This window comes from Peromyscus maniculatus, chromosome 4 (genome assembly GCF_049852395.1).
Source record: "Peromyscus maniculatus bairdii isolate BWxNUB_F1_BW_parent chromosome 4, HU_Pman_BW_mat_3.1, whole genome shotgun sequence".
NCBI classification, from domain to species: Eukaryota; Metazoa; Chordata; class Mammalia; order Rodentia; family Cricetidae; genus Peromyscus; species Peromyscus maniculatus.
Genome location: NC_134855.1, coordinates 108,673,422 through 108,695,661, shown reverse-complemented (window position 1 = coordinate 108,695,661; position 22,240 = coordinate 108,673,422). Strand labels below are relative to the sequence as shown.

Genomic DNA, 22,240 nt, shown 5'->3' with positions numbered 1-22,240 from the left:
GGAGACAGACAGGTCAGCCGGTAATGCGTTTGCTTTGCAATCATGGGGACCCAGGTTCTCTCCAGAGCACCCACGTAAAAAACAAATCTTATCTTGAACTGGTAACCCACTGTTGACTGGGAAGTAGAGGCAGCCAGATTCTGACCAGCCACTCTAGCTTAACTGGCGACCTCAGGTACCAATAAGAGACCTTTCTCAAAGGCAAGGTAGACAGCTCTTCAGTTTCAACAGGCAAGGTTGACCTCTGGCCTCTGTGCTTGTCCACTGTCTACATAAGTGCCTGTCTTTGTAAGTGCACAAACACACACACACACACACACACACACACACACACACACACACACACACACACAAATCTCTGCTTTAACATTTTTGTTTCTGTTTAGTTTAGTTTTTGTTTGTTTTTCAAGACAGGGTTTCTCTGTGTAGCCCTGGCTGTCCTGGAACTCACTCTGTAGACCAGGCTGGCCTTGAACTCAGAGATCCACTTGCCTCTGCCTCCCTGAGTGCTGGGATTAAAGGCCTGTGCTACCATGCCTGGCCTACACTGTTTTTGAGAAAGGGCTTCACGTATTTCGGGATGGTGCCAGACTCTGTGTAGGTAAAGATGATCCTAAACTTGCTAATCCTGCTGCCTCTGCCTCTGCCCGGGGTACCGGCATCAGAAGTGTTACAAGTAGTCGTGAGCCACCATGTGGGTGCTGAGAAGCAAACCCAGGCCCCTACAAGAGCAGTAAGTGCGCTCAACGAGTGAGCAGTCTCTCCACCCTTACACTTTGCTGGTTTTGGTTTCTGTTTGTTATTTTTGTTGTTTGTTTTTTTTTTAAGATAAGATCTCACTATGTAGTTCTGGCTGGCCTGGAACTTGCTCTGTAGACCAGGCTGGCCTCAAACTTAAAGAGATCTGCCTGCCTCTGCCTCCAGGGTGCTGGGATTAAAGGCGTGTGCTACCACATCTGTCTGTTTTTTTGTTTATTGTGGTTTTTTGAGACAGGGTTTCTCTGTGTAGCTGTCCTGGCTGTCCACTCACTCTGTAGACCAGGCTGGCCTCAAACTCACAGAAATCTGCCTGCCCCTGCCTCCCAAGTGCTGGGGTTAAAGGTGACTGCTGCCTGGTTGGTTTTATTTTTTCTAATGAAATACTAAATGGTTGCTTCTCGCCCCAGATTCTAAAAGTGGCAACGGGCAGGCAGAGCTTAAGGTAGACACTACCTAAAACACAGTGATGTCAGAGGCGCTGGGGGTGTGTGTGTGAGAGGGAATGTGTGTGCGTATTTTGGGGTCCCTCAGCCTGCCTGCTCATATCATCACCCAGTGAGGCAAAGGCGGGAAGACTTCAGCATCTGTTTGTCCACAGCCTCGGGTCTGCACAGCACAGGGCAGGTGGGAAAGCCTTAAGGAAACCGGTCTTGACACCCGGCCTCAGGCTGAAGCAGGAAAGGTCAGAGCCTCAGTTTCTCTGAATCAGAGTCAGGTGCAGAGGGGGGTCACAGGCATGCATGGGGGCAATGCGTCCCTTTTTCCTCTGGAGAGTTGGGGAAGTTGTTCCTCCTCCAGTCTCCAGAAGTTTCCTGGAAGAGCAGGGTTAGAACAACCAGGTACTGGGACGAGAGTGCCTGGGGTGAAACATGGATCCAGGCCCATGCCTGCCACCCCACCTGGTTCTTCAGCCTCCCTGAACCTGGAGCTCCAGTGAGAAGATACCCAGAGGAGGTCTTATGGATAGGTGGAGCAACGTGGCCTGCGGCTTCTCCTCCCAGGGCCTGCTTCACCCCAACAAAAGCAGCATGAGGCTCTCCCTGAGTCATCGGGGTTCTGGGAGCGGGGGATCCTGGAATAGCGTGCATGTGAGAAGTGGAGACTAGCATGCCCTCCACACCTTCGCTCCTAATACCTGCCTGGCTCATCATACCTATCAATATACAGATCCCCGCAACACTCCAAATGCCTACCAGCCCTGCGTGTCCCCTTTCACGGTAGAGCGACAGTGGAGAGAACTCTGTGCTGAGCCTATCGCGGAGTGGTAGAGGGGTGGCTGGAGAATGGTACTTTGCTTAGGTGTGTGCTCCAGAGTCAGGCCTCGTACCGTAGAATCACTTACTTGGAAACCACGAAGGTGCGGGCGGGCGGGGAGGTGGAGTGGGGTGAGGGAAAGAGGTGCTCACCGTACTTGCCAGAATTCACCACAACCCGCTCTCCAGAGACCAGGCCGCCTCTTACTTAACCCGTGAGAGGGATGAGGAACCCAGGGCGGGCACCGGCAGAGGAGCGGGGGCGGCTTAGGGCGCTAGCCCACGGGCAAGTGCACAAAGCAGCATGGGCGGGGGTTTGGGGACCGCCCTGGCGGCCGGGGGGCGGGCGCGGCACGGGCGGGTTGGGGCGGCTCTGAAGCCCGCAGGCGTGGCTGGCAGTGGCGCTCGGCGAAGGTGGGGGGCGGAGTCCCGCCACGCTTTTTAAGCGGACGCGCCCGTCCCTTCGGGGCGCGCTTGAGTGGTGCGGTGGGGCTGTCCCGAAGCTTGGAGCGAGTCCCTCCCGGGCCCGCGCTCCACGACGCCTGGGCCTGCGCACGCGAGCCGCCACCGATCGGGAGCAGACCTCGCGGGTGAGGGCGCGACCTCGGCTGGAAGCGGCCTTACGCCGCACGGTTGGGACCGCGGCGCGGCTCGCGACCCGTGTCACCGGCTCCCCCTCTGCGAGCCCGCCCGGAACGCCCGGAACGGCGGAGTCCTGGGTGAGGAGCCCGGGCCGCGGCCACCAGGCGTGTGTTCCAGCGCAGAGCCGGGTGGGCGAGAGGCTGTGCCGGCTTCGCGCCTCCGGCAGGGTTCCACCGAAGGCGGCCCGGGTCCCCAGTGCTCGCGGCAAGGGGCGACCGGGGGGGACGCCGTGGGCATCCCGTTGTTACTTGTCCTGCGCTCGCCGTCTAGACACACCTTCAGGACTTGAATGAAAGATAACGTAACCGGCGACGCCGCGGAGGGTGGGGAACTAGGAAGTGGGCAGGGCGGCGCTTGCCAGTGCGCGCCACCGCCTAGAGTCACCCACCGGAGCCGCGTTTGGCCGGTGGCTTACCTGCTCCTGGGTGTGGTTCGTTCTCCTCCGCTACCTCCCCTAGTGCCTCCGAATCCTGCCCATCCCCTCGTTCTCAGGGTCCGCGAGTGTGGACCACGTCCCTTTCTCGTACGCGGCCCCTCCAGTGAGTCCTTCCTCGCACAAACATCCGGATAGTACCTCAAACCTCAGTGTGTTCTGCATACCCACTCCGCCCCTTCTTCCTGGGTCAGTGGCTCCTCTTTGGCGGCCCAGCACCACGGTGACGCCATGGGATGGAGGCAGTTGCTGGGTCGGTCCCCTAGGTGACCCCTGACGATTGGGGAGGACGGGAAAAGTGCTCCGGAGATGGGCATGTGTGGCCCCTGGGCAGATCTGAGGAGCGGCTCATGGACACTCCCTCACTCCAAAGTGCTGGGCGTGCCGGGTTCTAGCTGCTTCCCTCCAGAGCTGGATTCGGTTCAGTCAGTGATGCTTGGGTTAATGAGCTGAGTACTGATGATGATTTCGTGATGAGATGACCGGAGAAAGCACCCTTCACGCCCTTTGCGTACCTAGGCAGCCCCTAGTAGACTGACTTAGGGATTAGTACCCTAGATGAAGACTGGCCTTCCCGGGGTACTGCAGGGTCCCCTCCGTAGTACTCTGACCCCTACCTCTTGGCCTGAAACGCGTTCCTAGGAAGGATAAGGAGTCAGCAGGGGTGGGGTGGGCTGAGTTGAACAGGGTACAGAAGACTGTCTGGGGCTGGTCCACGGGGCTGGTGTCAACTCTTTGGCTTTCCTTGTAGAAGACTGTCCTTTGGCCATGTCACAGAATGGACGCCTTGAGGACTCCAGTGAATACTTCTCAGGTGTGTATCTAGAAAGCTTCCACGATCAGAAATCTCCAGGGAACTCAGCCCGTGCATCTGCCAACAAATGCATAGCATTTGCAGAAGCCGCTTGTGTAGCCCCGTGGAGTGGTTAGCGCCCTTCTGGAGGCTGTGTGGCTTGCTGGGTGGGCAGCTGGCAGGGGCGCTGAAGTCCTGGGAGGAGGGCAGATGGCTACCCACACCATTTGCTGCTTTCTCCTGTGGTCCGCTGTTCTGGGGCCCTGCGTGCCTGGCCAGCTTTAGGCTGGACTACATGCTATGCACGCTTTGGCTGCTCCGTGCAGCTTTAGGCTAGACTACATGCTATGCACGCTTTGGCTGCTCCGTCCCCGTTTAACCCTGGAGAGAGAGGCTGCAGTTGTCCCTGCTTCAACTGGTCTAGCCTCTTCCCTGCATTTGGCTCCCTGCTGCCTGTGTCTGCACAATGTTTCTTTGTGTTTTTTCATTTGGTTTTGTACGAGGAAAAAAAAAAAAAGCATGTAGCCTAGGTTGGCCTAAACCTCCCTATGTAGCCAAATATGAGCTTGAATTTCCCATTACCGGCTGGACGGTGGTGGCACACGCCTTTGATCGCAGCACTTGGGAGGCAGAGCCAGGAGGATCTCTGTGAGTTCGAGGCCAGCCTCTTCTACAGAACTAGAGCCAGGACAGGCGCCAAAACTACACATAGAAAACCCTGTCTTGAAAAACAAACAAACAAACAAAAAGATTACAAGCTTTCACCTCCGAGCCGGGTTTATAGGGTACTGGGGCTTGAACTCTGGGTTTCACACATTAGGCACATACATACTCTAGACACTGATCTGCATCCCCAGCTCTCCTGAGTTGTTCAGTGGTACAGTGTTTAGGCATCCTGGTGATGTTTTCACCCAGGTGCCCAGGGCAGGAGGGCTCCGTTGTGTCGAGAGGCTGGCTGGCAGCTGAGCTTTGTAGCTATGCTCTGGAGAATGGTGTGGCAGCCTGCAGAGACCTAAGGGGTCTGCGAGCCAAGGCTAAGCAAAGATAGAGCTCCAGGTAGAGAAGGAAGTACTGGGCTGAGAATGGCTGAAGAAACAAGACTGAGCCTGGCTGGTGGGTAAGCGTTTAGACAGGGTCTCATGTAGCCCAGGCTGGCCTCTGGCTCACCATGTAGCTGAGGATAACTGAACTTTGGATCCTCTTGACTTTTTTTTTTTTTTTGAGCTGAGGATCGAACTCAGGGCCTTGTGCTTGCTAGGCAAGCACTCTACCACTGAGCTAAATTCCCAACCCCATCCTCTTGACTCTTTAACAGGGCTGTGCTACCCGGCTCTCCTCCAAGTAGTTTTAAATAAGGCAGGCTTGCATTAAGGAGGAGGGTGTTTGGCATGTCCTCCACAGTAAAGGCAAGGAGGATGAATTTTTGGCTCCGTAGACCCCGGCCTGGAGATGGGGTGGGGTGATCATCAGGTCGTGAGCCCAGGATATCGAGGGACAAGGCCTGGGATGTGCAGAGGAAGCTGAAGGGCAGAAGTGGAAGTGAGTCAGGGTGAGTCACTGACTGGCAGGTGTGGACATGCCACTGACCTGCCCCTGTCCCTGTGCAGGTGTTTGTCAGTGACTAGTGGGGGTCTGGCTTACAAAGACCTCTTTCCTAAAAGTGTCCCCAAATGTGGAGCTACAGGTCGGTCTGAAAGAGATTCTGGCTGGGCTGACAAAGAGGTCGGGCTCTAGGAAGAGTGTGCCAAATGAGCCTGAGGACGGCCCTGCAGGGAGAGACACTTAGCTAGCTTATAGAACGAGAGTGGGCATGCCTGTGGCCCTAGCTGTCTGGCCGAGGGAGAGATGGAGAGTCTGAGACTGGCCTGGAGGAAGGGGAACAGGCTGGCTCAGGCTGTGATTTTTTTCAGGGCTGCAGGGGAAAGAGACATTTGCATGTTAGGGTGGCGGCTGCAGGAGTGACCACAGCTTCTGTGCTCAGGAGTTCCTGCTGCTGCTCCTTGGAAGGGGCGTGGTGGGAGCCAGACTAAGGAGGCCTTCCATCTTCTGGCTGGTTCACAGGCTTTCTTGCCTCCTGGGTATTTTCAACTGCTGAACCGAGTCTCAACCTTGATGCTCTTCCCTCAGTCTTGCCTGCTCCCCCCCCCCAGGAGGTACAAGGCTGGAAGCCCTGTACCAGTGAGGCTGGGGTGGAGTGGGATGGGGTGGGGGTATAGGGGAGGTGAGAGCGTGGGCCATTTGGATCTGTAGCAACTTCACCTTCCCTGGGGTTCTCAGCCTGAGAACTCTGAAAGAAAGCAGTCTTTTGTTTCTCTCTCTCTCTCTCTCTCTCTCTCTCTCTCACACACACACACACACACACACACACACAGAGTTCAGTACATGGTTTTTCAAGACAGCGTTTCACTTTGTAGCCCTGGCTGTCCTGGAACTCACTCCGTAGACCACCTGGCCCCTGCCTCCTGAGTGGTGGGGTTAAAGGTGTGTGCCACCACTGCCCTCCGCAGGGCAATACAGACTTTTTATTTGAGCGTGTGTTTGTGTAAGTGCCTATGTGCATGAGGCTAGAAGACAGTGTCGGATCCCTTGGAGCTGCAGTTAGAAGCATTTGTGAGCTACCCAGCACTGATGCTGGGATCTGAACTCCTGTTCTCATGATTAAGCAGCATGTGCTTACTTAACCACTGACCCATCTCATAAGCCCCACTTTTTTATATTTTGAAATATAGCCCAGGTTGGCCTGGAACTCATTCAGTCTTTCTGCCTCAGCTTTCCAAGTGCTGGGCTCCACAGGAATGAGCCACGTGCCCAAAGTTGGATTTGTTTGTTTGTTTGTTTTGGTTTTTTTGCAACAGGGTTTCTTTGTGTAACAGCCCTGGCTGTCTTGGAACTCGCTCTGTAGACCAGGCTGGCCTCGAACTCACAGAGATCCGCCTGCCTCTGTCTCCCAAGTGCTGGGATTAAAGGTGTGCACCACCATGCTGTGCCGTAAAGTTGTTTTTGTTTGTTGGTTTTGTTTTCCTGCTTAGACTGGGCCTCACTGTGTAGCCCAAGCTAACCTTAAAAACTCTCGGTGTTTCTGCCTCAGCCTCCTGAGTTCTACATTATAGGCATGGGCTGGCCTGCAACTCTGCATGTAGACCAGGCCACCCTTGAACTCACAGAGATCTGTCTGCCTCTGTTTGCCAAATGCTAGGATTAAAGTTAAGCTGAAGGGTCAGAATGATACAGCAGAGCCCTGGTTCTTAAAGCTGAAAAATGGAGAAACCTTGTGAGGGGGGGGGGTAGAAAAATGGTACAGACGATCACTGGGCAGGGGCTTCAGCTCTGTGTGCCGGCTGTCACACTCTGAGCCAGGCAGGACCAGCATTTCTGCTTCCCTTAACCAAAGCTCTCTCCTTGACTGGTGGGAGGCCTCTTACCACCAGGGATGCACTCAGGAGATGGAGCAGAGGTACCGTGCCGGGGACTTAGAACCCTTCCCTACGATGTGTAGCACTGACAGATGGTCTCTCCCGGTCACAGCGGCAGCTCTGGGCTACTTCCGGAATGACATGGACGATACCCCTGAAGTGCGGGAAGACAGCCTGGGGGACGAGGTCTTTGACACCGTCAACTCCTCCATCGTGTCTGGCGAGAGCATCCGGTTTTTTGTCAATGTCAACCTCGAGGTGCAGCCCTCCAAATCTGGTATGGGGACTCGGGGGTGGCCCTGCTCTGCTAAGGAGCCCTGGAGAGCTGGGGCAGCGTACTGAGCTCTCTTCCCGTTCCTCCAGACTTAGAAGCAGCAACTGGTGGCTGTGTGCTCCTACACACCTCCCGCAAGGTGAGGCCCATCCTGTGGGGCTGGGCGGGGTCTCCAGGGAGGGTTTAAGAGCGCTGATTCCCCATATCTGCCACGCTGTCTGTCCCCATGTTCCCGGGCATTCCTCTCATACTAGCCCAAGCCCGAACCTCCTCTCCTGGTAGGCAGGGACATTCATAGACCATTATGGAGGGCATGTGGGGGCAAGAGAGACAATGGTCTAACTCAGAGGCTGTGTGGTCTGTACCTGGCATCCCTCCAGTATCTGAAGTTGAAGAACTTTGAGGAAGAGGTCCGAGCACACCGGGACCTGGATGGCTTCCTGGCCCAGGCCAGCATCATCCTGAACGAGACAGCTACCTCCCTGGATGACGTGCTTCGGACCATGCTGAACCGCTTCGCCCAGGACCCCAACCACGCGGAACCCGACTGTGACCTGGACCTGCTCATGGCCAAGCTCTTCACAGACGCTGGGGCCCCCATGGAGAGTAAAGGTGAGGCCCCGTCCCTGCCCCTGGCACGTGACAGTGTGGCCGGGGCAGCTGACTGTCCTGTGTCCCTTCCTCCATCCTCAGTCCACCTGCTGTCAGACACCATCCAGGGAGTCACCGCCACTGTCAGAGGGGTCCAGTACCAGCAGTCGTGGCTCTGCATCATGTGAGTTGCCATCCTACCCCCCACACCTGGTCCCCTGCCGTTACCCTGGAGCTAGCCAGGTATCTCATGTCCCTGCAGAGACAAGTAACACAACTATGGTGGGAGCACCTCCAGTTTGGGACAAGAGGACAGAAGCACTCTGTCCTAGTTGGTCTTTTTTTTTTTCTTTTTAATGTGTGCGGGTATTGTGTGTACATGTATGTATGAGCACCACATCCGTGCCACAGATACCAGAGTTCCTGCTGGGCTATTAGCTGCCAGGTGGATGCTGGGAATTGAACCCTGCTCCTCTGCGAGAGAGCAGCCAGTGCTGCTTCTCCCTCCCCCTCCCCCAGCCTCCGTTTCAGGCTCCGCAGGGTGGCGGCAGCCTCTGCTCCTGAGGGTGGCAGCCGTCCGTTTCCTCTCCTCTCTCCCCCAGCTGCACCATGAAGGCCCTGCAGAAGAGGCATGTGTGCATCAGCCGCCTGATTCGACCACAGAACTGGGGGGAGAACTCCTGTGAGGTCCGCTTTGTCATCCTGGTGCTGGCCCCGCCCAAGATGGTGAGTGTCGGGCTCCAGGTTGCCCTGCCGTTGCCTTGGAAACATCTCTACTGGCTTCTCATCCCTGCTCTTCCTCTTTATCCGATGTTTATTAGAGATGCTCTTGCCAAGTCCCTGTTGCATCTGAAATTTCCCTGGAAATGCCCAAAAAGTTGGCTTTCTTACTGAAAAGAAATGCTTTTTTACAATGGCAAATTTGGGTAGATTGGTGGCAAGCTGAGGACTCAGCATGTCCAAGGCTCTGGATTCAAGTCCCAGTATAATAACTTTGTGCATTGGGCCATTTGTTTGTTTGTTTGTTTGTTTTTGGTTTGGGTTTTCATTTTTTCGAGACAGGGTTTCCTCTGTGTAGCTTTGCACCTTTCCTGGATCTCACTCTGTAGCCCAGGCTGGCCTCAAACTCACAGAGATCCACCTGCCTCTGCCTCCCGAGTGCTAGGATTAAAGGTGTGTGCCACCACCTCCTGGCTGCATTGGGCCGTTCTTTGGCTGCCTTCCCACCAGTATTCCTCCTTCATGATTTGCTGGACAAGGACCTGCTGCGCTCCTTGAGCCTTATGCTACCTGGGCAAGGATACCTCGCTCTTTTGGGTTTTTTGTTTGTTTGTTTGCTGTTCTTTTTTGTTTTTGTTCTTGTGTTTTTTTTGTGTGTTTTTTTTTTTGTTTGTGTGTGTGTGTGTGTGTGTGTGTGTTTTGAGACAGGGTTTCTCTGTGTAGCCTTGGCTCTCCTGGATCTCACTCTGTAGACCAGGCTAGCCTCAAACTCACGGAGATCCACTTGCCTCTGCCTCCCGAGTGCTGGGATTAAAGGCGTGTGCCCCACCACCCTGCTTTTGTGGAAGCTGTAGCTGGTCCAGTCTAGGAGTTTTCTCAATAAGGCAAAAGGTTTAAAATCCTGAATAGGGAACTGTAATCCTCTGCCCAAAGCTGTGGAAGGGCCTTAATATTTAAGCTTTCATTAGCTACTGCACTGTTTCCCCCAGTGTTGAGGAGGGACCTCGGGGCCCTCATGTACACACATGAGGGCAGGTGCTCCATCACTGACCCACGCCTCTACCCTCCTTTAGTTCTTTAAAACAGACTGGAGGCTGGCCTTGAACTCTGTATCCTTCTGCCTTCCCAGTGCTGGTTTTACAGGCCTTCTCCACAACATCCCTTTTCGTTAGCGTTTTGATAACTCTGCCTGACTCTGGTGTGGGATGCCTTCTCTGGATTCTCTGGGTACCAGGAACAGGGGGGCTTCCCTGCCAGTAGTCTTATAGATAGATATGCTGCGCATCATGAGTTAGAGGGAGCGGCAGCCGGCAGTGTGGCCAGAACAGCGGGAAGGGGCAATAGCCTTAGTACCCGTATCACTTGAGGCCAGTCAGGCTGCACCCAGCGTGAAGTTCCTGCTCAGGAGCACACAGTAGGCGCAGCTTGGACTGCTGCCCTGAGTCTGACCGAGGGCCTCCTGAGATTGGGCTAGGCAGTGAACAAGCCATGTGTCAGCTGTCACTGTGACGAAGAATTCAGAGACACGGTTTCAGTCCGTGGCCGGCTCCACGGCTTTGGAGCAGAGCAGAATGTCGTGATGGGAAGTGCTATGATGAGGGAACAGAGCTGATGACCTCATGGCAACCAAAAGGCAGAGAGAACGAGGAGAGACTGTGTCTACGGCTCAGCGGCAGCAGGCTGCCAGAGCATACACGAGGCTCCGAGCTTGGTCCCCAGCATCTCCCCAAAAGTGGGGGAAAGGTCCTGGGAAATGATACCCTCTTCTAAGGAGCACTTCCCAACAACCTACTTCCTCAGACCAAGGCCCACATTTCTCATTCCCACCCCTTCTCAGTAATGCCATGAAATTTTAATGTCAGTGCGTGAATCCGTCAATGAGGTCGGAGCCCTCAGAACCCAGTTACCTCCCCATGATTAGACCCATCAGCTGGGGGTCAACTCATGAGTTCCATTCATGAGTCTTTAGGGGGACGCTTCATATCTAACTCCTAACACTGGACCATGGTCAGGTAAGAGAATAAGGTGTCATGGGCCTGGATCCCCTTTCAAAGTCAGACAAGCCAACAGACATCAGGGATGTGTTTTGTATCGGTAACCTTACAGAGAGCCTGCTCCAAGGCCGCCTCAGGGTAATGCGAGAAAATCCACGGAGGCAGCCAGGGTTTAGGAAAACTTCTTATGTATCGGAGGGCTTTTCTATCTGGGGGGAAATAAGGAAACACACACGCTCTCTGATGATAACTTTCTCTTTTACTTCAACTTCAGAATGGTCTCTGACTCTTTCCACACAGCGCTACATATCTTTACATACATCGGTTTTTCACATGGCTACACATCTTTCTTTTACATGCATTTCTCTTTCCTACACAGCTTCATCTTCTTTGTCTCCACACAGTTACAAATCTCCACACAGCCACAGCTGAACATCTCATTTACACAGCTCTCTCCCCAGACAGCACTTTCCACAGTTCCTGGCCACAGCTCCTCTATGTAGCAGCAGCTCCTTCACACAGCTCTCTCTCACACTCATTCACATACCTTCTTTTACACTATTCACTCACTTTTTACTCACTCTTTTCCCCACTCACTCCCTCACACTTCTCTCATGATTCTTCTTCATCTCTCATTCAGCAATACACGCACACACGCACGCGCGCGCGCGCGCACACACACACACACACACACACACACACACACACACACTTCACTCACATTCCGCTGCAGTTCTACACAGCCATCTCTCTCCACACCACCGCTGCTCTCCCACAGCCAAACTCTGGACAATTGTAAGTTAACGTTTTCAGGGTCCTACCCATTCTCAATACACAAGATAAGTCACCTAGTTTCTCTCAGGCTAGTAAGGTCACACTGACCCATGCACGTAGCTCTAAGTTAATGAGGGGTCCCAGGCAGTAAACAGTTGGCTGAACCTTGAGCCATCAGGGTACATGCAGAAAGGGAGCTACTGCAGAGAGCTCTATCTCAATGTAAACAGCCTGGCCTTGACTTAGCAATAAACAAAACCTGGGAATTAGTCTTTGTGTATTTTCTGCAAGGACAGTTTAGTCTGTTTTAAATTTGTTCTGAAGTCTAAAATTAGCTGTCTTTGAGACTGACAATACTGTTACTTTCCTGTGTCAGTGAAGAAGAATATTCTGGTATTATTTCTATACATCAGAATTAATACAGCTTGCACAGAACTCATAACCTGATTGTCCACAACTGTAAGTATGCCCAAAGATGTAAAACACACAACCAATGGACTGTGGAAGGAAGCCCACAGCCGTTCTTACAGGGAGGTATAATGGTGCGCCTGAGAAAGTTACAGACAGAAAACCACCGTTTCCACAGCCAGTGACCCCACAGCTTTGCCAGGTGGGGCTCCCCATTAGGGAGTCTTATGTCTGGTGGGTCGACTTGTCAAACGCTAGTTGTCACCTGCTGTATACGCCCACGGCCCTTGGCAGTTTGCTCCATGTGGTTTCATGTCTGTGCTCAAACCCTTTTCTTGCTCAGGACAATGCTAATGTCTCAGTTCCAAGAAAAATACTAAGGCAGGCATGGTGGCTGGTCTGTAACCCCAAGACTTGGGAAGCTGAGGTAGGAAGAATGCCATAGTCCTAGACCTGCCTGGTCTACAGAATGTGATCCTATCTCAAACAAACAAGAAAGAAAAATGCTAGCTGGAGAGATGGCTCAGTGGTTAGGAGCACTGGCTGCTCTTCCAGAGGACCTGGGTTCAATTCCCAGTACCTACATGGCAGCTCACAACTGTCTGTAACTACAGTTGCAGGGGATCTGACACCTTCACACAGGCATACATGCAGGCAAAACACCAATGCACATAAAATATGAATAAATAAATTATTTTAAAATGTTAAAATGGAGCCAGGCAGTAGTGGCGCACACCTTTGGTCCCAGCACTCGGGAGGCAGAGGCAGGTGGATCTCTGTGAGTTCGAGGCCAGCCTGGTCTACAGAGTGAGTTCCAGGACAGCCAGGGCTGTTACACAGAGAAGCCCTGTCTGGAAAAACAAAAATAAAAAAGGTAAAAAGGAAAAAGGAAACCACGAGATCCTCAGCAGTTCCTAGTAGGAATAGTGGCAAGGTGCATCCATGTCTGAGCTTGGGAAAACAGGGCCTGCTGCCGGCTGCCCGTGCGTGATTGCACTCGGCACAGACAGGCTTTCCCCTGCCACCGGAGCTGGGGGTGTAACTGTGCCACCTTCTGTCCCCAGAAAAGCACCAAGACTGCGATGGAGGTGGCACGCACCTTTGCCACCATGTTCTCGGACATCACCTTCCGCCAGAAGCTCCTCAAGACCCGCACAGAGGAGGAATTCAAGGAGGCTCTGGTGCACCAAAGACAGCTGCTCACCATGATGCCAAGAGCCAAGGGGCACAGCATGAGCTCCCTCCATACTCACAAACACCACCAGGTACAGAATAGGGGTGGGGTGGGGTGTCAGGGGCGCGGGTCAAGCAGCGCTAACACGTTCTGCCCTTTCTCCCAGCCCCCCAAGTGCAAGGACTTTTTCCCTTTTGGAAAGGGCATCTGGGTGGACATCATGCACAGGTTCCCGGTGTACCCACTGGACTTCACCGATGGTAGGTGCCCAGCCAGAGCTCAGCCTTTCAGGCCACGAGGCCAGTGCGCATGTCCTGCGTCTGCAGCAAATGCTGTCTGTCCTGCATTCCTAGGCCTCATCGGGAAAGGCAAGACCGTGGGCAAATACGTCACCACCACGCTTTTCCTCTATTTTGCCTGCCTCCTGCCGACGATTGCTTTTGGATCCCTCAATGATGAGAACACGAACGGAGCCATCGGTGAGGGGCTCGGGGGCGGGAGGGGTGTGCCAGGCAGGACCCTGGGCTGGGGTGACCCCTGAACTTACCACCTCCGCAGATGTGCAGAAGACCATAGCTGGCCAGAGCATCGGAGGCCTCTTATACGCGCTCTTCTCTGGGCAGCCACTGGTAATACTGCTGACAACCGCGCCCCTGGCCATCTACATCCAGGGTACAGTGGGGTTGAAATGGGAGGTGGTGTCTAGGCCCTGGAGCCCAGCCCAGCCCTGACTGCACATCCTGCCCCTTGTCTGCAGTGATCCGAGTCATCTGCGACGACTACAACCTGGACTTCAACTCCTTCTATGCATGGACGGGCCTGTGGAACAGTTTCTTCCTCGCGCTTTATGCCTTCCTCAACCTCAGCCTGCTTATGAATCTCTTTAAGAGGTGACTAGTCCTGGGCTGCAGTGTCTGGGGGTGTGGGTCAGCCTCATGCCAAAGCCCTATAACCCCAGAATAGATAGTGTGCTCTCCGTAGGCCAAGGTGGATTTATTGAGTGGGGGGGGCGCACTCTTTCATGGCAATGGTCCATACAAGAGCTCAGGGAAGCATTTCTTTAATAATTACTGCCCCCCAATGCACACACACACACACATACATCTTGAAGCATATCACCTCTTTGCAGGTCAACAGAGGAAATCATTGCCCTCTTCATTTCCATCACGTTTGTGCTGGATGCCGTCAAGGGCATGGTCAAAAGTGAGTACAAGTCAGGTGTGGCGGCGCACACCTTTAATCCTATCGCTCGGGAGGCAGAGGCAGGCGGATCTCTGAGTTTGAGGACAGCTAAGGCTATATTGTGGGACCCTATCTCAAAAACAAAACAAAACTGAGTGCAGACCCAGAGAGGGACCTGCTTGGGGTGGGAGGCCTCTCAACCGTGCTTGACAGGGCAGAGGAGGAGGAGGAGGAGGAGGAGGAGGAGGAGGAGGAGGAGGAGTCCAGCTAAGGTTGTTCTTCCGGTGGCAGAAGTGCTGGAGGAGCTGTGGCTGGCACAGCGGCAGCACCATGTGGTGCTGAAGGGGATGAGCTTCTCCAGGCAAAGCCAGAGAGGGGGCAGAGGCACTGGGGCCAGGCAGGCCAGGGGGTCAGCTACAGCAGAGGCAATAGCAGACTTGGGAGACCAAGGGTAGATGGATGGACAGACAGACAGACGGACAGATGGATGGACAGGTGGTTCCTGGTTGACTGAGAAGGCCAGAGCTCTCCCCTATTCCCCTTGTTCCCCCTTAGAAGCTCTCTCCCATTATGGCCCCTTTCCTTCCCTTCAGCATCCCCACCTCCCTTAGGACACCCCTCCACCCTCTATCAATAAGGACGCTAGGCTCCAGCCTCCCAGATCCCAGATGGCTTAGGCCTGTTGCCTCCCCCCACAGTCTTCTGGAAGTACTACTATGGTCACCACTACCACACAAAAAGGACTTCATCCTTGGCAAGCCTGTTGGGCGCTGGCAGAAGCGCGCCCAACACCACCAGCCTCCACAGCGTGCCCAACACCACCAGCCTCTGGCACAGCACCGTGGAGGTGGCCACAGCCAGCAGCCCCAGCAGCACACCCTCGGGCCAGGCCACGGCAGTCCTCAGCCTCCTCATCATGCTGGGCACACTCTGGCTAGGCTACACCCTCTACCAGTTCAAGAAAAGGTGAGGAAGGGGCACCTTTGGATCCCAGTACTTAGGAGGCCGAGGCAGGAGGATCTCCAGTTTGCAAGCCAGCCTAGATTATGCAGACTCTAGCGCTCAGGACCTCCTGAAAAAGAAGCGAGGGGGCCCCTGGGTGGGAGGCGCGGGCCAGCCAGCCCCCGGGCCACGCTGATGCACCGGTCGTCTCCAGCCCCTACCTGCACCCCTGTGTGCGTGAGACCCTGTCTGACTGTGCCCTGCCCATCGCCGTGCTCGCCTTCTCCCTCATCAGTTCCTATGGCTTCCAGGAAATTGAGAGTGAGTTGGGACGGGCGGGGGCGGGGAGCTGGGGGTGGCATGGCGTGGCCTCGCTCCCTGGGCACGGTGGGCCAAGCCTGTCCCGTATTGCAGTGAGCAAGTTCAGATACAACCCCAGCGAGAGCCTCTTTGAGATGGCACAGATCCGCTCTCTGTCCTTCAAGGCCATCGGCAGCGCCATGGGTCTTGGTTTCCTGCTCTCCTTGCTTTTCTTCATTGAGCAGAACCTGGTGGCTGCCCTGGTCAATGCACCAGAGAACAGGTACTGGGGGCTGTGGGGGGGGGGGAGGGGGGAGGGGGCAGGGTCCCGGACTTCTGACAGCCAACAGGACTCTGTCCACGTGTGCCCATCTCTGTCAGGCTGGTGAAGGGCACTGCCTATCACTGGGACCTCCTGCTGCTCGCCATCATCAATACGGGGCTGTCTCTCTTCGGGCTACCCTGGATCCACGCCGCCTACCCCCACTCCCCGCTGCATGTGCGGGCACTGGCCTTAGTGGAGGAACGTGTGGAGAATGGGCACATTTATGAAACGTGAGTAGGAGTGGTCCCTGGGGTCCTAGGGCAAGAGCCAGGCAGACCTGAAGGTCAGAGGGGGTCGACCTTGGGCTCCATGTGACGTAGGGAAGGATGTGGCTTAGAGATAAGGGCTCAGAGGCAGCGGCGCCCTAGCTAGACCCACACGTAGCCCTGTGCTCCGGGCCCCCGCAGGATTGTGAACGTTAAGGAGACCCGGCTGACCGCACTGGGCGCCAGTGTCCTGGTGGGTCTCTCGCTGCTGCTGCTGCCTTTCCCCCTGCAGTGGATCCCCAAGCCTGTGCTCTATGGGCTCTTCCTCTACATTGCGCTCACCTCCCTGGATGGCAACCAGCTCTTCTCTCGCGTGGCCCTGCTGCTCAAGGAGCAGGTAGGTGCCGGGGCCCGGGAGGGGGTGTGGGGACACAGCCATCCCTGACTGCCTGATTGCTGCTGCCCACAGACATCATACCCACCCACACACTACGTCCGGAGAGTGCCCCAAAGGAAGATCCACTACTTCACAGGCCTGCAGATTCTGCAGCTGCTGCTGCTCTGTGCCTTCGGCATGAGCTCCCTGCCCTACATGAAGATGGTCTTTCCTCTCATCATGATTGCCATGATTCCGATCCGGTATGACCAGGCTGGGTGGCTGTGAGGAGGGCGCAGCCCGCCGCCGCTGGGCTCAGTGGGTACCTGCTGTGGCCATCGACCACTCAGTTTGCCTCTCCCTCTGTTCTTCAGTTACAATCTGCTGCCCCGAATCATTGAAGCCAAGTACTTGGATGTCATGGATGCTGAGCACAGACCCTGACCAGGGCCACCGTCCCCATCCTTTCGGGCCTGCTCTGTGGCAGTGCGAGGGGCGGTGGGAGCCGGCCGTGGCTCTGGCCCGTCCTCATTGCGGCCTGAAGCCCCGGGGCATTGTGGTTTCCAATGGTGTGTGCTCACCCCTCACCCCATTAACCTTTAGTTTAGGGTCAGGGACATTGCCAGGGTGGAGCTAAGAAAAGTAGATTTTCTTTTGATAAAAGAGTTGATGCCCAGGAGAGAGCCCATTTCCTTGATTGTATAAGGAACTCACTGTGTACACATTAGTGAATAAAAGTCTTGTTTCTGTGCCATCCAAGTCTTGTTTCTGTGCTCCACCATGCCACCTCCATCTTTGCCGCTCTCCCAGACTTGGGGACAGAAAACATACCCCCCTGGGAGGAGAATAAAAGGCCGATATTTGCCGAGTACCTACATCTATATGCCGTCATCTCCACCAGCCCAACTGTGAGAAGCAGACAAAGTGGACTTTTGTGTCTTCCTGTTGAGAGGCTCCTGCAAGGGATGTCTTCTGGGAACAGAGACCCAGAGGAGACAGGGTTTGGGTACAGCAGGGTGCTGTGTGGTGGACAGAGTGACTGCAGGGTGTGGCTGGGGGAGAGGGCAGGGGCACCCTGTACGTGCCAGTGTGTGATTTGGAGAGAACTGGGAGACGGGCTGAGCAGTCTGATGGAGGAAGAAGATGCCATACTTCTGGCTTAATCACTTGGCATTTGTTGCTAAAATTCCTTCCCGGGGGAGACTAAGCCACTCCTACCCCTTTCCCTAAGGTCCCAACAAGGTTTATTCTTCCTTGGAGAGACTAGGTGAGGGGTTACTTACTAGAGTGTGGGTGCTCCCCCTCAAAGGCCACATGGGGAAGTCTTTACCTAGCAGGGATGATGGCTTTGCCACAGAGTCACCGACGGAGCCTCTCTCCACTAGTCCCTCCTGCGTATACTCCACCCCTGGCCCAGGCCACGTGCACTTAGGGCGAAGTTGGGTATGAGTGGTAGAATGCTGGGTACTCGGGGGAGGGTCTCCCGATCCCTGCACCTCTCTGGGAGGCTGCTGACAGTCAACAAGCCCAGCTGGACGATCTTCTGCAAGTGGTGAACTGATCTCTCTTAGCAGTTGTTGGGCCTGGAGGACAGTCACGGAGTACTCGCCACCTGTTCCTCCCGCCCTTACATTCCTTCTTCAGGAGTCCCTGAGCCTGGGGCAGTGCTGGGGTGTGACAGAGATGCCCGACTATTCTCCAAAGTACCGAACCCTTGTGCCCTTCGGTCATTCCTCTGTCTCTGGAACACAGCTGTTTGGCAAGTCTTGACAAAAGCAGGAACAGAAGACTGTCCAGATGGTGGTAGGAAACGCATGTGGGCCCGCACCTCTGCAGTCGAGAGCACTTGCTCTCCACGGGAGCCTAGGACTTCCCTAGTCACGGTTGTCTGTGTTGCCGGTGCCGGATGTGGATTTCCTCCCTGGCCTCCAGTCCAGTCAGAAAGCTGGTTCTATCCAGATGTGAATTTCCTCCCTGTGAAGCAGGCCTCCAGTCCAATCAGAAAGCTGGTTCTATCCAGATGTAAATTTCCTCCCTGTGAAGCAGGCCTCCAGTCCAATCAGAAAGCTGGTTCCATCCTCCTGCACTCCATGCACCAGCACATCTTGCCTGGCACTTCCATCATGAAGCATGCAGGATCCACAGCTGAGCAGGACTGAGGCTTAATTCTCTTAAACATCCTCAGTAGAAACTTCCAGTGTAGCTAGAGTTTTCCTGCCTTGCCCACAGTTAGGACAAATCTCTGTCACCTGCCAGTCCCACAGCCGCTCAGACCCAACCAAGTAAACACAGACTTATATTGCTTACAAACTGTATGGCCATGGCAGGCTTCTTGCTAACTGTTCTTATAGCTTAAATTAATCCATTTCTATAAATCTATACCTTGCCACGTGGCTTGTGGCTTACCAGTGTCTTCACATGCAGCTTGTCATGGTGGTGGCTGGCAGTTTCTCTGACTCAGCCTTCCACTTCCCAGAATTCTTCTCCTCCTTGTCCCGCCTATACTTCCTCCTGCCTGGCCACTGGCCAATCAGCGTTTTATTTATTGACCAATCAGAGCAACAGATTTGACATACAGACCATCCCACAGCACTTCCCCTATTTTTTTTTTTCAAAAGGAAGGTTTTAACTTTTACACATCTCCAAAGGGAATTTGGGCGTAGCTTCTCTTACTACTTCCTGCTGGAGGTGGGCGCTGTATCTTATGGGGACACAAAGAAAATTTAAGGATCATGGAGTAGTCCGTGAGGCTGTATCGTCTGAGCCAGTTGCCTTGAAATGATTCTGGATGTTGGATCAACTGGGCCATGGTATCATTGGAGACCTTTTAGGGGGTCTTGGCTGGTCAAACCTGATGTATCTTAATCTGGAACAAATCCATAGCCTCTGGCTTTCTGTGGAAACAAAAGCAGAGCCTCTTTTCCAAAGCAACATATCCTTAAATCCAAATTTTGAAGTCAAGGTACCTTTAAAATATACATTTTGGCATAACTCAACAGCTTTTGCAATCAAATATTTTTCTGCAGGTATGAATATCAAAGAGAACATAATCCAGATTCTCTGTGTGGTAGCCATCTTTACGTGGTTTATTTTTTATATTACCTTAAGCCTATTGCTTTAAACTGCAGCCTTCTAAGCCTGAAACGGCACTGTGGCTGCTGGCTCCACCCACTTCAGCTTCCCAACATGGCGGTGGTACATTTTCCGCCAGTTCTGGGAGCCATTAACTTTCAGAAATAGTGGGTCTATGCTTCTATCAAAGCAGCATGTAGCCCAGAAACCTCTTTTTGTTTTGTACTAGCAAAGGCTAAATCCACCACGCAGCTTAATGTGCCATTTGCAGAGGCCCAGCTTAATGTTCCATTTGCAGAGGCCTCATTCCCGCCATACTGCAGGTCGAGTACGCACACCAGGAACCCGCCATAGTAGCTCAAACACGCAGGCTGCCACTAGCTTGAGAGAAACAACTAGGAACTGTTTTTAGATCTGTTTTAGAATCTTTTTTCTCAGGCTTTAGGTGGAAACTCTTGCCAACACGTTGGGCGAAAATCTCACCCTTTCTCTTTCAGAGAGCTAGGACCACCGCAGGAGGGAGGGTGAGATTTTAGCTCTGAGCTCTGACCTCTTGGCTTTCTCTTTTACATTGGTTCTGTGTTTCTTATTCACTAAGACGGTTGGTTACATCTACATTCCAGCACTACAGGACCTAGCTCTCAGGGAGGGGCACTTCAGCCCAGTCCTAGCTTTATTTCTCCAGCAACTGGGTCTTGTCATTAAGCTCTGGAAGGCAACCAGCAACCGTGGCAAAAACCTTTTTTGTTTTAGGGGCCTCAAGGGCTTCTGTGGGAGGTAACCTACGCCTAGCACTGGGGTTCCCAATTAACCTCCTGTGGCTTTTAGGAGTGTCTAGTTTGACCTTTTGTGTGCTCGTTAGCGTTTTTCAGACACAGGCGATTGCAAACCTCTCCCAGTCACCTTGGCGGGCATCACAGTGCCTGACCCAGCCATACAGTTTCCTCCCACAAATCCCACAGCAACACCTGGCCTTGACACCTCCATGGTGGCTCCTTCGGGTGCACTGGCATGGCTGTCATCGAGTTGTGTTATCTCTGGGTAACACACCCTTTCTACAGAGGATGACAGTGATGGTGTGAAGTCCTGAACTGACGTCTCAAAATGAGGAAGTGGGGCGCTAACTCTGGGCGATGCTGTCATTCTGTCCCCCCAGGTAACCATCTTGTGTTGTCACCTCTGAGAGAGGGCACTGCCCCAACTGTAGACAAACCAGGCTGAGTGTTAGTTATCTGACTTGTGCAAGGCCCCGGGTTTGGTTCCCAGCACCACAAAATAAATACAAAAGCTAATGCCGGGTACCGCCCCAGAGAAAACAGAAGACCCCTCCATACTAGGACACGCGGGTCCAGCACACCAGCAAGAAGAGGAAAGGATAACAGGAAAGGCAAGCGATTCAAACCTCTTGGTAGAGCCGGGTTTGCGGCTCTACAGAATGCCTCGCATGCTGGAGGCCCCGAGTTTGCCACCATATTGAAAAGAAAAAAAAATTGGAAATGTGAGCCAAAAGGAATCCCACCTTAGACTTGAGCTGGCAAGTCAACAGGCTGGGCGTGCTAGGGAGGGCGTGGCAACACCATAGGTGCGGTGTGTAGACCGAAGTGTAGTTTTGCTTTTGTGTGTGTGTGTGTGTGTGTGTGTGTGTGTGTGTGTGTGTGTGTTACAGTATGTTCTCCACAGCTGTTTATAGGGATGGGTCAAATAAAATGGGGGAAGATTCAGGAAGAGCTGTGCAGCAAACACCAGGGTTCCCCTACACCCACCTACCCATCCATCTGCAATTCAGGTCGGGAGGGGTGACTTCCTCAGTAGCTCGGGCATTCCCTGAAGAGAAAGCCACATCCGGAACATAGGCAAGGGGCAGAGAGGCCCCCCGTACTCCATGTTGGAGCCAGGCATGCTGGGACAGGCAAGTGGGCACAGGTGGGGAAGAATGGTGTCCTGTACTCACCCACATGCCCTGCCTGGGGTCAGGAGAAATGCCTTTATCATAATGGCTGAACCCCAGGCCGCCTTGCCAAGCCTGGGGGCCAAAAACTGGAGGGGATATCCCCAGAACTGCCCGGGACACAGAAACCTGCTTTCTCCTCTCGTGTTCCCTGAACATACCCTTCCTCAAGAAACAACTTCAGGAACTGCAAGGCAGGCACTGACCCTCAAGTGTCTCCCAGGGAATGTCTCGGGGAGAGGGGATGCACATGATGGACAAGGCAGCTTAAACAGGATTCCTGTCAGGCTTTTGAGGACAGAGGGCCTTTGGCATTTATTTGTGTATGTGGAAGCAAGGTTCATCCTATGGCATACATATGGAGGTCAGAGAACAACCTCTGAGAATCAGTTCTCTCCCTCCACACACGGGCTCTGGGATTGAACTCAGGTCGTCTGTCAACCTATAATGGCAAAGCACACACTGTGCTGACTCCTACCCCCCAACCCCAGCATGAACTTGACATAGACAAGAGGACAGCCCATGGTTCACAAGAACAAGAACTCAAGGAGAGGAGTATGCCAGCTCCCCAGGCAGGTGAGCATCCTCTGTACAGAACTGCCCCTCTGACCACCCATCAAGATGGCTTCCCACCTGTCAAAGGAACTCAAGAGACAGACAA

The 22,240-nt window shown here is 53.9% G+C and overlaps 1 protein-coding gene across 6 annotated transcripts; it reads left to right on the top strand.

Moving 5' to 3' along the window:
- The first annotated feature begins 2,480 nt into the window (after positions 1 to 2,480).
- Slc4a11 (solute carrier family 4 member 11) lies at positions 2,481 to 17,313 on the top strand. 6 transcript variants are annotated; one of them, XM_042276244.2, is made up of 20 exons: positions 2,481 to 2,731; positions 3,839 to 3,901; positions 7,406 to 7,570; positions 7,657 to 7,706; positions 7,948 to 8,179; positions 8,261 to 8,342; positions 8,761 to 8,884; positions 13,119 to 13,319; positions 13,395 to 13,488; positions 13,582 to 13,707; positions 13,787 to 13,900; positions 13,986 to 14,118; positions 14,358 to 14,431; positions 15,109 to 15,376; positions 15,567 to 15,673; positions 15,767 to 15,935; positions 16,034 to 16,207; positions 16,385 to 16,580; positions 16,653 to 16,822; positions 16,934 to 17,313. In XM_042276244.2, exons 2-20 carry the CDS (start codon positions 3,856 to 3,858, stop codon positions 17,001 to 17,003), a joined length of 2,595 nt encoding a protein of 864 aa, XP_042132178.1. In that variant the 5' UTR covers positions 2,481 to 2,731; positions 3,839 to 3,855; the 3' UTR covers positions 17,004 to 17,313. The 6 variants fall into 6 exon arrangements, with proteins under 6 accessions (XP_042132178.1, XP_006984608.4, XP_042132179.1 ...); XM_006984546.4 differs by having other exon boundaries at positions 2,481 to 3,340; XM_042276245.2 differs by having other exon boundaries at positions 2,483 to 2,602.
- Positions 17,314 to 22,240: the final 4,927 nt, after the last annotated feature.

Coding starts and splice junctions, on each gene's coding strand:
- Slc4a11 (XM_042276248.2), top strand. CDS start 2,944: ATGAAAGATAACGTAACCGGCGACGCCGCGGAGGGTGGGGAACTAGGA. Junction 3,194..3,838: donor TCTCGTACGCGGCCCCTCCA/GTGAGTCCTTCC, acceptor CTTTCCTTGTAG/AAGACTGTCCTTTGGCCATG. Junction 8,343..8,760: donor CAGTCGTGGCTCTGCATCAT/GTGAGTTGCCAT, acceptor TCTCTCCCCCAG/CTGCACCATGAAGGCCCTGC.